The sequence below is a fragment of the Melozone crissalis genome, unplaced genomic scaffold, assembly GCF_028551555.1.
Source record: "Melozone crissalis strain CALT ecotype California unplaced genomic scaffold, PUWL_Pcris_2 ptg000042l_1, whole genome shotgun sequence".
Lineage (NCBI taxonomy): Eukaryota > Metazoa > Chordata > Aves > Passeriformes > Passerellidae > Melozone > Melozone crissalis.
In genome coordinates this window covers 57,728,869-57,743,976 of record NW_026535820.1, presented here as the reverse complement: position 1 = coordinate 57,743,976, position 15,108 = coordinate 57,728,869, and the positions used below count along the sequence as shown (strand labels likewise).

The window sequence follows — 15,108 nt, the reverse complement described above, 5'->3', positions numbered from 1 at the left end:
ATTTTATTACCAAAAAAAAATTAATTACATTATTACAAAGTATTCAATGTCATCTTTCAGAACATACATATTGAATTATTGTTTCAATAAGTTTCCTGCACAGTGTTTGCTCAACTAACTGAATTTCTTTTCAGCTTTCATTAAGGCATGTAATGCTAGTCTTTTGTTGTATATTAGCATCTGTTGTATGTCATGCCATTATATGAAGCCTTGCTCTCCTCTGATGAAAGCCCGATAAAATTATTTAATTTAGTTATTTAAAGCTTTTCATAATGGAAAGCAAATCAGAAGTCTCCTAGGATTTCATTTACCAGAGCAAATTTTCTTTCCCTTACCAAAAGTATAATTCTTGTGTGCTGGCACACAGAATTTGGAGCTTGTAAAAATTACCATAAATAAGACAAATTATGCTTTTCTTATTTTTAAAGCATAAAAGCATTTCATCTCAAACACAGATGTCTCATAAATATTATTAGCAATAAGAAGCAATTGAGGGAAAATGTGCAGTATTTTAGAGAGGAAACAATTCTTTTCACTTATTTTCTGTATGAGCTAAATACTTTTTAAAATTATAAGGAAAGCTTTGGTAGTGCATATAAAAATTGATGCACTTATATTCAGTTTAAAAGTTGTTTTACTAAATGAATGGGAGAATATGCAAGAAAAGAATGAGGTTACCTACAAAATTTTGAATGAACTGAAAAAAAAGACCATATGCTATTAAATATTTTTGTAGACTAAAGTAAGAAATGGCAGATACATATTAGTATTTTATGGGTGCAAATAGAACTTGTTGTAATAACTGACCAAAGACAGTCCACCTAGATCTGAACTTCCTAAGGGTGGAGAGATAAATCAGTTTAATAAGTGTTCTACCTATATAAAATACAGTATAATTCTTGTCCAGTAAAGCAGCTGCTATCAACAGAGAAGTAAGGAACAGAAAACTTAAAACAGAAATAGATTAAGCTTAGCTAGGAACATGCAGAACTTGAAGTGGTGGGAGAACATCCAAGAGAACATTCTGAGAAACAGGTGCAAACTCATGACAGAGCAAAGAGGAAAAGGTCAGGTGGAGAGTTATGGATGATACGTTGTGGAAGCGAAAATTGAGTCAGGAGGACTCAGTGAAAATTGGTATGATGTGTAAAACAGTGCTTGCCATGACAGAGTTGTGCCTCAGGAATATGTGCAAATAGGAGCAGTATTTTAAGACTTGAGTTTTCAAATGCAGATGTGAACTTTCTTAAGCAGATCACAAATCTAGGATAGTAAGAGGAACATTTTGATGTATATGAAGACTGAAAGACAGCACCATGCTGGCTTCTGGAACATTTTCAATATACAGCATAAACAAGCTCTGAAATGCAGGGAGATCAGAAAGAGGTTTTCAGTGTGTGCAGTAGCACAGAAGCATTGAGCTGATTGCTGTGGTTTTTCTCTGACCTTACAAGGAGCTAACAGAAGCAAATCCTGACTGTTGAGAGTCTGTCATTCCCTGACTAGAAAGCTTAGTGCTTGGGAAGGCAGGGAGCATTACCAGCTGAATATTCCAGAAAAAATTGTAGCCTCCCTTAAAGGCCCCCTAAAGAGTTAAGGACATTGTAAGTCAGCCCTCTAGAATCAGGAAACTGTAATTAATTGCTTTGTGTCATCTGCTGGGCAGACTTGGGAATTTTCTCTCCTTACGACAGTGCTAATGCATTCTTCAGGGAGATTGCTGTGTAAAAGGAGTACTTAAATTGTATGATAGGAATTACCACAACAAATAATGCATTTGTTACAATTACTTCCATTCTGAAAAATATAAGTAGTTACTTTAATAGTCTGATTTTGCAGATAGTTTTACAAATATTATTTTTTTCAGACGTGCGTTTTCATTTATTCTGTTATCTGCAATAATGAATTACAGGAATTATGCCCAGAAGCTATCTTCATTCCAGTTGACCTTCCTGTACTTAAGTCCATAACATTCCAATGACTTTGGTGAATCTGGGTGTTTTAAATAGTGGCAGGCAACTATTTTGTTTTATTTTATAAATTAAGTTGCTTTATTTATTTTATAAATAAATTAAATTGCACCATTCAGGTATTGGCAGTGGTGGTGCTCTTGTACTATGTGAATTTAATGAAAAAACTGATGACAACCTCAATAGCAGAGGTTAATGAAATGCCTTTTCATTAGCTGAAGGTTGGCAATGGCACTTTAAATTATTGCAAATTAATTTTTTTTAATAGAAGTGTATTTTTTATTTTGCTCTTGTACTGTTTTCACCTTATGCCTATGCTTTATCAGTTCAACCCTTGGTACTTCGCAGCCCTTGGTAATTTGTTGTAAACTGTTCCTTTATTTCTAGCAGACAGAATGCCATCAAACTCAATAAAGAAGGGCAGTGCAGTGAAGGAGGAAAGTTTTTCTCCATTGATTTAAATGAACAAACTGTTCTCTGAGGTGAAAGAGGAAGTCACTGGAAATCTTAAGACTTTTTGAAGCAGATATGGTTTATAATTATTTTTGAGTTTTTTTATTACCATGGACTGTACTAACAGAGCTAAAACTGTTGTACTTAAAAAGATTAGTAATGGCTATCATGGTACCTTAAGACCAAATTGTATCAAATCAGTCTGGTTTGCCCTGTAGCAGTGCAATAAACGTGGTGGATAGAGGAAGAGCACAAATATCATACCTTGTCTTCAGTAAGGTTTCTGATGCTGTCCCTCATAACATTCTCAGCAGCATATTTCTATACAAATTGCAGGATGAGAGCACACCTGTTTAGAAAGAGTTGTCCAGACAGTAAGCTTCACTGGCTCTTATTCAAAAGGTTCACTGAATAGAACTCAAGTGGTTCTGCCTCTGATTAAGTTTTTAGAATTTTATTGAAGGCTGTCTGGTGGAGTAGATTTTGCTGCCTACGCTTGTCTATGGCAGGTGGAGAATAATTATGTTAGAAAAGAAGATTAGAATTTAGAAGGGGATTTTTTATGTATAGATTTAGAGATGTAGCTTTAAAGAATTTTTTTCAGTAGTGCACAGAATGCTGTACTTAGGCAGGAATAATCAGTTGCATCAATAGCTGTGGATAACCATCCAGCTAACACATCTGTAGGAGAGGCCGTAGGAGCTATTTAGTGTATTGTATGTCTAAAGACAAATACCATACCAGTTTGTAGAAAAAGGAGTATTGCCCATTAACATGTGAACTAATCTTTCTGTTTCTCTTGCTATATTATATCAAATTCAGAGTTTTCAAAAGGAAAAAAAATCAAGAGTCTAGAGAGGAAATAAAACTCAAAAAGCCTAGACCTTAGGAATTGTTTGGGTTTCCATAGCCTGTACAAACAAAAGCTGGAAGAAAGGAAAATAAATACACCTTCCAATGTATAAAAAGGCCACTCTAGAGGGAAGAATCAGATAGTCCTTCTTGGCATCTATGGATGATAAGATACTCAACAATGATCATTTTTTGTATGAGAAACCTCCATTTTCCTAATCTTGAAGAAATTACTCTCCGGAATAATCTGTATAGTCTGGCTATGGATTGCCAGAAATTGGAAGCTTTTTGAAACTTAACACCTGTCAGGAAGGGACAAGGGTGTGGCTAAATGGTCTCTTGAGGTCTTTGATAACCCTGTGGTTCTGTATTCCAAGAATGCAGTTATCAAGCAATGAAGGACTTCAATGCTTACTTTTAGAAAGTTAAGAACTTTTTTAAAGAGTGTTTATCTGGTGATCATGGTTTTTTATTGTTGCAATACTGGTCTGGTTGTAACCATACTAAGTCTGGTTGTAACTTAATCATTGACTGTCATAATGGTGGATCAGTGCTATATTGTATAGGCTGCATCATGGTTATACAGCTGGGACATGGTGAATGGAGGGGCCTTGCCTCTGCTATTTCCATAAAGAGGGCATGCTGAAGTCAGCTGCTGGGCTCGTTTCTGTGGCAGATGGGGTGTGGCATTCCTGGTACTGCTGCACTCTGATCTCCTTCAGATAAGATGTGTCCAAGTGTGTTATTCGTGGTGATGGTTCCACCTGTAGCTACAGGAGACCTCAGGAGGACTGCCATTGGAGATTGATGCTGCATTCACTAGTGCTGTAATAATTGTCACGGAAAACAGGAATGCTTGGTTTTGACCATAAAGGAAGGAGCCATGCAGACCAAGCATGACTCAAGCTGCCTTAAATTTTATCTAAATACATCTTTGCTCTTTTTTGGTACTGATTTTTCTTTCCTTTGAAACAGAGTGACTGGACAGAAGGATACCACCTTGCTTCTGCCATGAATTTCCGTTTCCCACAATGTGTCCCTATAAGCCTAAAAACTCTCATCCCAAATGCAAGCAATGAAGCAATACAGCTTATGAGTGATATGCTGAACTGGAATCCAAAGAAGAGACCTACAGCAAGTCAGGTCTGAGCACATCAATGATTAAGTATAAGACTGAATTTTCTTGCATTTTAAAAAATTGTAGATACAGAGGCCAATTGATTGTCATAATAGTGATGGCCACAAATGTCTCCTCATTTTGAACACTTTGATGGGAATGAGACTAAGTGGTGAGAAGAGAAAGTTCTAAACCTGGCTCAGCAGATATCAGAAACTCTTCAGTTATTTCTGCAATGTTGTCTTCTGTACTGTGTATCTTAAAATTCTCTCTGTACAGGACAGAGAAATAGCTGAGGTGCAAATGTTTCAATTGTGCCTGTCATCACTTTGCCACTTTTGTTTTCCTACCCATCTGTACAAAGGGAGGTACTGAAAAGTTTGAAAACTTTAGTTTTTGTGAAGCCACAGATGGAATGCAGTATGGAAGAGCTAAGGCTTATTTTAACTTGTAATATAAGTTGTATGAAGTGATAAAGAAAGACTTTTGTGAAGAACATGCCAATAGGTCACAAAGATCACCATTTTTCTCCAAATTAATTTTCAAAACACATATTTCAAGGACCAAAGATGGTACATTCTGTGGATTTTTTTTTATTATTCTTACCTAATGTAATCCTATTTAGAACATATAAAAGAGGAATACAATTGAGAAAGAAAGGACATATTGCAAGTTACCCTAGGTGGATGTACCGTAAGTGATTCAGAAGCAGTTAAGCAGATGGTACCAAATAAAGCAAACATTCCTCTCCACTTTATAAAGCATGTCTATTGCACAGAGATGGAGATCTGTCTGTAGTCCAGTACTATGTACCTCTATACAAAACACTCTATGTTGCTTTATAAAAGCAAATAACCAGCTTTTACCCAGGTGAGTTATCAAGGAAGCAGCTGCAGCAGATGTGTAATCCACAGTCAAAAGGAAGAGTTTAATGCATATACATGGCAGTGTGTTCAAAGGCAGCTATTCTTGAGTGCAGCTGAGGCAAAACATGCATTTGAGAACTAACAAAGAGTAGGATCCTATCCAGAAGGATTAACAGAGTGGGTTGTTTTGATATAGTGGGAGGTGTGTTACTAAGGTGTGTCTGAGCTCTGCATCTAACAGAGGGCATGGAAAGGTCAGAGGAAAGGATCAAATGAACATCTCCCTTAAGACAGACGCTATATTTTCTTAATAAACACCATGAAGGCACAGCAGGCACAGTGAATGTATTTTAAAGAAAAGCAAAAGCTGTTGATAAGAAAAATGGGGGAGAAACCTTGCTCATTAACATTCTCTAATTGTAGAACCCAAACACCATCTCACTTCTGGAGCTTTTGTTGTTGTTGGTTTTGTTTTGCTTTTAGTTAAAAAACAGGCTATTGACTGAGTTGCTAAAACACAGTCAGCAGTGGAGACATGTACATAAAGCATGTGCTAAAAGTAGTGGGAACTACCTCTTTTAAAAGAAATTTGTTACTGCATAAATATAGAATGGTATTAAATGTATAATGCACCTCCACCTAGCAATAAAGAAGGGAGCAAAAGGATATGACTGCTGTTACATGTACAAGTGGATCAGACTTACTAAGTTATGTAAGAGTTTGAAATACAGAACTGCCAGTTCTCAATATACACTTGACATATGATCTCATTACCCTTCCATCTGTTCTGTAAAGCTTGCTCAAATGTTTCAGTAACCTGCTTAGATCCTTGATGAGGTTACCAAAGTCAATTTTTTGAAGTTAAAATTAATGTGTTATATCTTCCTCTGCAGGCTTTGAAGCACCCTTACTTTCAAGTTGGCCAAATTTTAGGACCTCCCCCACAGTATCTGGAGAAGCAGACTCCTGTTAAACCAGTTCAGCCAACAGAGCCAAAGCCATCTTTACCTAAACTGGAAGCTAAGCCAGAACCTCTGTCTTCACCTGATTTACCTGACAAAACACAGCCACAGCCCTTGCCAAAGGTTAACCACCACCCTCTCCAGCAAATTCAGTTGCCTCAGAATACAGCTAACCAGCAAGTACCAAAGCAGCAGCAGCCACAGTCACAACCACTTTTTCCAATGATCAATAAAGACTCATCGCCTGTAAGTTGTCTTCAATAACTACATAGATGGTTTTATTAAAAGTTCTTAGGATGTTCAGCCAGGTGATCCCTTGAAAATTGTCATATCTTTTATTAGAGGAGATGCAGATAGATAACTAGGGGATAAGTGAGGATATAACTGTCTGCTTATTAAAATTTTATAGCAAGTCAGAAGAATAGATTGCTTGTATTCATCATAATAGCCCTCAGTGACATGCTTATGCAGTAATGGAGTTGGAACAGCTGTTACTTATTGACCTTTGAGAAACAATCACAACAATACTGTCACAACAGAGAAGTGGAAAGGGAGAACTTCACTTGCCTCATGCAGGAAAATACCCAGAAAGATTCATCCAGCTCTTAACCTTGCAAGAATTTAGTAATTATGATTTTTAAGAAGATTAGTAGTAAACTTTGGTTTGTAACTTCCATTTTGCTTTGTACTTGTATTCACTGAACTGCAATACAAAGTATGTAAAAAATAAATATTCTCTTTCCAGAGAATACTGGAAAGCAAATGATAGATAGAAGGAGAGTTTTGAAACTTAATAATTTCCTTGAAACAGAATGTTAAAGAAATATTTCTTTTATTTGCTGTATTTACTTTGGGGGCACAGCAGTGTTCTGCACCACTGTGCTCTATTTCTTGACAGCCCACCTACCACTGTTCAGAGCATGAGTTCAGCAAGATGCCAGAAATAGTGATTGAGCACTGAACTGGGTTTGCAAACAGAATGTTAACCTCACTAGTTCAGGTAAACTGGAGTAATTCAAGGATGAAAGTCCAAAAGAACTACACTTCAAATACATGCTGGCATTATTATGTTTTGTACTTAAAGTCATAATGAGACTATGACCAAAACAGGTACAACACACTGGCAAAATTCCCTCAAATTCTGTAATTCCCTCAAAGTCTGTAGTCAGGAGTTATACTAGATACAAAATACAAAATTTTAGAATTGAATTAAAGTGCTTTTTTATCTTGATTTTAACTTTTATTATTTTAATTTATTTAAAATAGAAACAAGCAGCTAGTGGCCCTCTGAATGGTGTACTAGGTCCTAAAACCTGCAGAAGACGGTGGGGTCGGACTTTGGTAAAGGCTGTGGATAGCTGGGATGACTTGGATGACCCTGAATTTGGAATGTCATCTTCAAAGAAGCCTAGCATTGCACTGTTAAAAGAAAAGAAAAACAAGGAATTTCTTTTTAGGTAGGTCCTGCAATTATAAAATCACAATTTCTTTTAGTAAACAGTGTCCAGAAGTAGATTTATAGACTGATTAAGACAAGTCTATTAAAATTCAAGTCACCAGAATTCTGCAAGAATGCCAAGAATTGCATGAGCAGATCAGCTTTGAGTGTTATGTTGTTACAGTGCCAGTAACAACATATCCAAGCAGAATCAAATTTGTTTTCAGGCACTATATGGTTCAGGTATTTGTTGTGTATTTAAGAAACTCTTTTACTAAAATTTGACATACTAACATTACTTCCATTGTCAGTTGAATGGTACTGTGTTCTGCCATTTGGCCACATTTGCTTTTATTCCATAGTGTTGGATACATTTCTTTCTTCAAATCTCAGGTCAGGCGCTTGTGAGGTGTTAGGTCTGACTGTTACTTTGTGGAAACAGACTCTACTGAGAAAAGTAGGATAAGCAAAGAGCACTGTATTCTTCAGGCTAAGGTCAGCTTGTGGTATTCTGAGCTGGAGTTGTTGGTCACATGGTTTGAAAATTTTGATTTTTCAGTGTGCCAGAACCAAAAGCTTCACACTGTGTCCAGCCAGGAGGGGAAAACAAGATTCTGATGAGAAATGATTCTGAGAGATCAAATACATCAGCTAAAGATTATTATATAAGCCAATCAAGATATCTGCCTGGTAAGGTTAAAAGTCAATACATATGGAAAATACAAGCTGTGCACAATCTACATACAATACATTTAAGCTTTAGATTTCTTACTGGATAATTTTGTCTTAAATTTTCATGTTTTGGACTAAATTTTCATGTTTTGGACTTGATGGCTTTCCCAGAAGATATCACAATTGATGCAGCAGTTCCTGGCTATGAAAACACGGCAGGACCTCAACACTGCTTGTACACTATAAAAGTTCACAGGCCCTCTTATGACCTGTAACATAAAAAATCCTCAGTAATATAAATCCAACATCTCTTGGATTACTAGGAATATATCCTGATTACTCTATGAGCAGGTGTATGTGAGGACTAAAGAAACTACATACATGTTTTTCATCAGGACTGTAGTGATAGGGCTAGGAGTAATGGATTCAAATGGAAAGAGGGGAAATTTAGAAAAGATATACAAAAGAAATTCTTTACTGTGAGGGTCATGAGGCACTGGACAGATTGTCCAGAGGACCTGTGGATGCCGCATCCCTGGCAGTGTTCAAGGCCAGGTTTGATGGAACATTGAGCAACCTGGTCTAGTGGAAGGAGTCCCTGCCCATGGCAGGGCAATTGGAACCGGATGATTTTTAAGGTCCCTTCCAACCCAAACCATTCTATGATTTTATATAGTGCATATTTACCAATTTTGCATTGTCAAGATGTTTGGGGTTTTCTGAACATACAAGTTCTGATAAACACAGTCCCTTTCCTTGTACAAAGTGTTTAGAAATATCCATCTACTGGCACTGGTAGGAATTCATACACTCACTTCCTTTCTCAAGGCAGTCATCTTTCTTTAGAAATAGATATCTTAGTCTAAATCTGGGTGATTTTTTTTCAGGAAAATAACATTATATTATTTAATTACTGGGAATGAGAATGAAAAGGAGAAAGCAAAGTGAATGTTTCCTTTAGTTAGTATTCTGAATATATTCTATAATCAAATTATTTTCTTGTTGTCTCAGTATCTTTTGTTACTGTGGTGGTTTGTACAATTACAGTTATCATACTATGACTTCTGTAATCCACATTTGAGAATTTAGGTGGCTCACAGAGGAATTCCCCATTGTCAGGCAAGTTGTTTTGATAGAACATATGATTAATTTGTCAGGAACTCATTAGGGCAGTGATTACTTCAATTCTAGAATGTTAAATAGGATGCTCAGAGAATTAACAGTTTAAGTCCAAAAGAAAAAGAAAAATATAAAGAGTGAGGAACTTCCATATCTAAAGGTAACACAAATGAAAGACTCATTTGTATTTCTTATGTTTTATTAAACACAATTCTAATGTCTCCATGGTTTTCAATGAGAGAGGCACAGATATAAAAAATAATTAATTTCAACATTTAAGGGAATAATAGGTCCAAGGAACATTGTTCTTATTTATCTATATTACTTTAGTTCTGCAACCAGTAGATCTGGGAGCTGCTTTCATGCATTCTAATCCTACTAACTGTTGTAATGCTTGTAACATGCTGAAGTCACAAGAACCTTTGTCCTACTTTTTAACTTAACCCTTGAAGAAATAGTTTATTTTCAGCCTTGGGAACCCAAATTTTTGATAGGTATTTTTAATTTGTGTGTTCCTTTTTTGACAAACAGAAGTATCAATTATGAGATTATGGTTTTATAGAAACCAAGTGGCTATACTGAAAAGTCTTGTAAAAGTTCTCTTGAAAGTATGAAGATAATTGTTCTTAAATTAGTGTCACTGGTTTTCATGGTTCAGCTTAAAAATCTAATCAATGGACATGATTAATTTACATTAATGGTGTTTTGCATTATAAGACAAATGGTTCAGTGTTGGTTTTCTGTTCTAGAAATGTAATTTATTGGTTGAATTAAGTTTGAAATTTGGTATTTATAACATTTTCTGTCATTTGTTTTCTAAGGTGTAAACCCAAAGAATGTCTCTTTAGCAGCAGTCAATAAAGAAGGATCACATGGAGCCTGGAACAACCAATTGTTTGCTAAATCACTAGGAAATGCTGGGGGAGGAGTGACTTACAGCAGAAATACTACAGGTAAAAGTGTAATTGAAAGTGGTCACATTATATCTCCTCAGACTTTAATTAATTTAATTAAGACCATCTGGTTTAACTTCTGCAGTTAAGCTTAGGTTCTAGACTCTTTTTTTTTTTCTCTTGTTTTAGTGACTCTTGAAAAAACCCAACTTTTTCATATGTGGTATGATGTATTTTGCTTTCAGAACATTAAGAAGGTACAGACCAGCCCCTATTTATAAAGTTGTGTAAAGATAAATTTTGTATATAATCCACTGAGACCGTTATTTTACTGTATTTAAGCGAGTAGTTTGGCCTCATTACTGCCTGCTCCCTATGCTGTGGGACACTATCAAACAGCAGTCTCACCCATGAAAACATAAGGGTGGGTGGTGTGCTCATGTAATAAAAGTGCTGCCTAATATTCTAGATATGTCTTTTATCAATTTACTAGCCTTGTCCTAAATCCTTTGCTGCAAGAAAAGTCCCCTTATTTCCAGGAAGGAACTTTCAGTGAGACTATGTTTTGTGAAGAGCACTATTATCAGCATTCTATAGAGTGAAGTCCAACACTAGTAAACACTTTATCTAAGATTTCAGTGAGGAAAGCATCAGAATCTGGACTGAAATCTGTCTTTTCACCCCCAAGCCCTATAACTCAGGTACACTGTCCCTGTTATGGGAGGTTACCTGGTTAACAACTCTGCAGCCATTGTCTCGCTAGCACGAGTCACTCTCCAAATACTTCAGTGCCAATAAAGCACCCAGCTTTATATGCTTGTACAGCAAGAACTTCAGAAGGTTTGTTTACATGCAGATGCTGATTTTTAATAGAACTTTGGTGGCCATTCTGCAGTGTCAACAAACCTTATTTTCCCCTCTGAAAGTCAGGCAAGCTGAAGTTTTTCATTTGAATTAATGTGCAAAATTTTAGAAAGTGGAGAAACAACAGCACCTACCGGAGTTCATTATGAAATTGAAGAGTTTTTTTGTATCATCTTGTATATCTTTTTTGTTTTCTGAAAGAGAGTATCCATGTGTCTCATAAGTAAATTATTTATAAATAATCTTGCAAGGGAATCAGGCACAGAAAAGCAAATAGCTGCTTCCAAAAGTTTTCATCAATAGGCTAGACATCTACCTACTGAACTGCAGTGAAGATACAATTGGAATGAATGCTAATGGTAGAAATCCTGCCTTTGTCTTACTACTTAAGAATTTAAAGAAATAAAGCACTAAAATTGATTAATTTTTGTTTGAAAATACTTGGTATTTCCATCAGTATGTTAAATTGTATGTGTTGTTTCATATATGGGGAGATAGCAACATTTAAGACACACATGAAACACATAGAACCAGAATAGATGGATCACAGGAATACAATACATATAAACTGTATCTTTTCTCTTTTCACATTGACAGTCTGAAAGTTGATACTGCTGTTTAAATAACTATGTATAGTTTATTTAAGTGGGCTTTTTTTTTCATCAGCCCCAACATGGCTCTAAGGCAAAATAAGATAAGAGCAAATAGTTACAAATGCTTTATTTATGAAGGATTGTAAGTTTATGATCAGTCAACTTTGAAAATATGACCAAGTCCTTAAAATTGTATATAGAATGTAATTGCATTGTTGGAGAATCATATTATTAGTCCGTAATTAGAATGGACCTTCTAAAGTTACCTCTTCGACTAACCTCTTCCTTTCTGCTCAAGAAAACAAGGATAAGACATTTTAGTTACTAATGTGTCAGATATTCATTCTTGCTTGCTTTTTTCCTTCCTCATTTCTTTTACATGACCTAAATTGGTTCTTCATACTCTTCTTCTGAAGTTCTCTCTTTCTATCTTTTTCTTCCTTTAATTTTCCTTGTCTACAGATGAGAATTTAATTATACCTATTGAAAAGCTATCATGCAAAGAAAGGTTGAATGAAAAATTAGAAGATCCAAAAGGTAAATTGTAGCAATTATAGCCTGGTTCTTGTACATTTCCTATTTATGTTTTACAGTTTCTTGTAAAAAAAATTGCACTTATAACACAGGTTCCTGATGATCGTATCCTGCCATTTTTAATTGCAATCTGTTTTGTCAAACTTGGCTTTCCTCATTATGGCAATGTGGTGGTTTTGCATGGGAGGCGTTTGTGGAAGTGATGTAAAGGCTTCTTCTGGATTCTTGGAACTTACTGTGCTTTAGAAGGCTGAGAATATTTTATTACCCTAATCATAACCCACAGCAGGTCACTGGATAATAGTGAGGAAATGATCCTAATGCAGAACGTGCTTGTCCCTGACAGCACTCAGGACATGCACCTATTCCTGCATTTGGGTTCTCTGCATCTGGGTCTGGGAGTGTTTGTGTGAAGAGGAATATTATGGGATTGCCCAAAGGCCAAAGATTTAGGAGATACAAAAACTGGCAAAGCAGAAGCTGTGTTTTACTGTAACTACCACTGACGCTGTGATGAATATGCTCACACATGATAAAGGTCAAAATAAACTTAATACTACTGAACACAGAACCACTAGAGAAAAACATTTCTCTCTGGACATTGTGCCAGCACAGTCTTAACATTGTCCCAAGTGATGACAGACATGGAGATGGTAAGGGATTTTCTTGGAGCAGGGAGTTAGTATTGTAACAGACTGCTCTTCTGGTGGACACTAATTTCAGAACTAATTTTGTATGTACATGCACAATGCTTCCTAGCTTCCAAATGGGGATGGTTATGTCAGCCTTCCCAGGGTAGTGCTGGTTTAAAGAAAGATATGGACCAAAACCAGGCACAAACAGAATTATAAGCAGGGTTAAAGAGAGAGGATAATTAGGTCTGACTTTTATAGCAGGCCTTGAACTGTGGGAACTGTCAAAGTCAACTTCAAGTGGTGCAGCACTTTCCACAAGGGATGTTGATTCCATTATTTTCAATAGATTTAGGCCAAACATGTTGAGCACAAGACTAATAGTGAGCACTATGAGCACTAATTAAATCAGTTTCTGGTAAAGCAAGTAGATGTAAATAAAAGGTAAAATCCTACATTTCTCTGCAACTCAGTGTAAACCTTTCTATGTGGTCTTAGGTTTAGTGGAAGTACTAAGGAAATATTCATCCTGCTGTTTGTTGTTATTCCTGCTGAATTTCTGTCTGCTAGTGCTGAAAAGGGTCCAACTATATACAAAGCAAAGACTGAATTCAATGAAAGAATGTTTTTCAAGAGATGAGCACTAGGAAGTTTTTAAAGAACATTCATACTTGGCACTCTTGTAGTACTACAAATATAATTGGAAGCAAGTATAAAAAGTAGGCAGAGTTTTCTGAATGCAGCTGAAAATTCTAAAATTCTGCAATGTCAACAGGAAATCCTGGCTTTGTAAGTAGTGGTGCTTACAACCCATTGGGACTACACACCTCTTCCTTCCATAAAAAAGAAGTTGGATCAGCTGGACAACGGATACAGCTAGCACCTCTTGGTGCACCTGTATCGGGTAAGAAATATTCTTTTACTGCTCATATCCAAGACAAAGAGCAATGTTAATTTTCCCTGCTTTCTAATGAATTTATTAGCTCTTGGTTTTCCTCAAGTTTTATAAATAAAATTGTAGGGCATAAATTCTTAATACAAGTGAACAGCATGTAGGTGCCTAGAGCCTGTCCTGATAGTTAGGCAAACTACTGCTACTAATATTTGTTACATAAAAGAGAAAATAATTACAAAAAGTGCAAAAAAGATTTGGACCATTTGTTAAACTACTGTTCATTAGTGTTGTTGGGCTAAGCAGAATTGTAAAAACATGTAACGCCATAACTCTGTAGTAAAGGGTCATGTTTTTAACATTCATTTGTTAAAAACAATGTGAAATCTCTTCTGAATGTAACTGTTACCTTGGATCCTCTGCAGCGTTGGTGGCATTCTGAGCACCTTCATTGTCATGTTTCTGATGCAGAGAAGATGAACAGCAGTGCTCAGGATGCAGGAGAAAGTTTGTGAGTGAAGATTGGAGCTGTTGTCCACACCCAGCAGCCCACTTCTCTGGTTACTTCAGAGGAAATAGCAAGGCCCTAAACCAATGGTGAATTGTTTAACCAAAGGTCCACGGCAGACCAATCTCACAAGTTCTGCTTAATAATGTTGTCTTTTTGCTGACACGCTCCTTTGAGTTACCTCCTCTCCTTAAGAACTTGCAAGTGGCTTCAGAGAACTGGAGCAGGAGGGAAGGAAGGAGATGGCACACACACACACATACATATCTACATAGATATATATAAAATATGCTTAGATGTATGCATATTCTGTGTCTGACTTGATCAGAAACCCACCCAGAAAGGCTGGAGCTGCACTTCATTATCTTTATTGATTCACTGCTGAAACAAAACTGCGAGTGTTCATTTGTCACAATGCATGGATCAGGAGGTTCACAGGAGGACAAAATCTGCAATTCTCTCTAGACTGCTGTGAATAGTGAAAAAAAAAATCACTTGTGATGTGCCACAGGAAATAAAATTTATTGTTATCTGTATTTAGAAATGGAGTATGTGTAGTAGAAGTCAGAAAGGCTGGCAGATGGAGGTCAATTAAGATACTCTTCTCTGTCCTGGAGAAGAACAAGAATCCTATCACTTAAACCACTCATATTCAGCTTAAAGTCTTCAGAGTTATATGGGAATAGAGATAAGGACAAAGCAAATGGCAGGTTTAATCTCCTCGATGTCAGTATTTGAACATT

General features: G+C 36.3%; 1 protein-coding gene across 1 annotated transcript in view; it reads left to right on the top strand.

Annotated features, from left to right (window-relative positions):
• MAK (male germ cell associated kinase) overlaps positions 1-15,108 on the top strand; it is a 28,581-nt gene that overhangs the window by 11,526 nt on the left and 1,947 nt on the right. The window contains exons 8-14 of the mRNA XM_054284687.1: positions 4,251-4,418; positions 6,152-6,466; positions 7,487-7,677; positions 8,218-8,348; positions 10,271-10,402; positions 12,262-12,336; positions 13,741-13,869. Coding sequence (XP_054140662.1) covers positions 4,251-4,418; positions 6,152-6,466; positions 7,487-7,677; positions 8,218-8,348; positions 10,271-10,402; positions 12,262-12,336; positions 13,741-13,869 — 1,141 coding nt within the window. The remainder of the gene's footprint in view (positions 1-4,250; positions 4,419-6,151; positions 6,467-7,486; positions 7,678-8,217; positions 8,349-10,270; positions 10,403-12,261; positions 12,337-13,740; positions 13,870-15,108) is intronic.